General features: G+C 33.0%; 1 protein-coding gene across 1 annotated transcript; it reads right to left on the bottom strand.

Annotated features, from left to right (window-relative positions):
* Positions 1 to 857: 857 nt before the first annotated feature.
* On the bottom strand, positions 858 to 1,281 carry LOC141842663 (heavy metal-associated isoprenylated plant protein 2-like). Its single transcript, XM_074730702.1, has 2 exons — positions 1,270 to 1,281; positions 858 to 1,181 (listed from the first exon to the last, which is right to left on the bottom strand). Exons 1-2 carry the CDS (start codon positions 1,279 to 1,281, stop codon positions 858 to 860), a joined length of 336 nt encoding a protein of 111 aa, XP_074586803.1.
* Between the last annotated feature and the right edge of the window lie 247 nt (positions 1,282 to 1,528).

The raw sequence follows: 1,528 nt of genomic DNA on the forward strand, positions 1-1,528 counted from the left end.
ATTAACATTTTTAAATTTAGATTGCAAATTAAAGCTTAGTCCATTGAACTTTTCACTTTACTTTTAAGTTTTAAAAAATAATTCTTCTCGACTTGAGACCAACTCAAATCCACCATGGACAAACTTATTTGGATCCATAACCACACGGGTTAACCTGTTTAGGCATATTTTTAAATGGATTAATAAAATTTTAATTAAAATTATTTAAATTATTTGATAGGGACAGATCAACTTGATATATGGATCCAACCTAAATTGACGATTCTAATATTTAAATTTGTGTGAAGGCAAATTTAAAACCTAAACTTTTATAAGTAAAGAGAGATAATATAAAAATTAAGAGGGTGACTCTTATTATAAAAAATAGCTTTGTTTTTAACGTCAAAATAACATCTTTATTATATTTTATATTAAAAAAATATTATTACTCTCGTAGTAGATATAACCATATATAGTTAATACACCATATAGTACAATTGCCAGCCTATAATTACTATAATATATTAAAGTAAATTGACTCAATATTTTTTAGTCCAACTTAATCAAAATTATCACACATAAAATATTATTATATCAAATATTCTTTAATAATTTGATTAAAATTATTTTAAATTAATCAAAATTATTTTAATATTATTATAACAGTAGTTATAGTCTTAACTTCAATTACAGTGGCGAAGCGATTTAATAAGTCAAAGTAATTTTGATAGTTTGATCAATAAATACAATACTACTCTATGTATATAAATTTTAATAAAATAATTTTATTTTATTGTAGTAATTTTAGTCTGGCTATTTGGAATAAGAGTATTTTTCATTTATGAAAATCATATACCATATTGACCATCAATTGATTATTAGGTAATGATGCATAGATTTGGCTGGTAATCATCATACACCGCGTAAGTGCAGGCCCTGCAGCACGGCGGCAGATCTTTGCATGACTTCTCCTTCTCCTCGTCCTTCTTCTCGTCTGGCTTCCCCACCGTGACGATCTCCGCTGGCTTCTTGGCCTTCCGGAGGGCCTTCACGATGAGCACAGCGTCAACGGTGCCGACGATCGTGACCGTGCTCTTCTCCACGTCCAACGCCACCGACGTGACGCCGTCGAACTTGGCGACGGTGCGCATCACGCACACCTTGCACTTCTCGCACGTGATGATCACCTTCAGCACTATCTTCTGCAGAAATTATAAGCACGTACGTTAACTGCATGATTTTCAACTGGGAATATATATAATTCTACGTGGCCATTTAACCAACTCTTACCTTCGCAGACATACTCGAGAACCGATTTATATATATATAATCATATATGGAACAAACTAATTAATTTCTGCCTCCTATTCTATCTTATGGATCTGGTTGGTATTTTTGATCTCTCCTGGAAGATGGTTAATTGTTTGTGGGGTATTTATAGTGCCACTGATGATCCAGATGAGTGCGAAGAGGAAGAAGAGTGACGTAGCACGGCTGTGGGACCATGTGCTGACGACGAATTGAGTGATATAGGAATTAATGTACCTAC

The sequence above is a fragment of the Curcuma longa genome, chromosome 12 (genome assembly GCF_044706935.1).
Source record: "Curcuma longa cultivar G26 ecotype Majalengka, Jawa Barat chromosome 12, ITB_CL_G26_1.1, whole genome shotgun sequence".
Lineage (NCBI taxonomy): Eukaryota > Viridiplantae > Streptophyta > Magnoliopsida > Zingiberales > Zingiberaceae > Curcuma > Curcuma longa.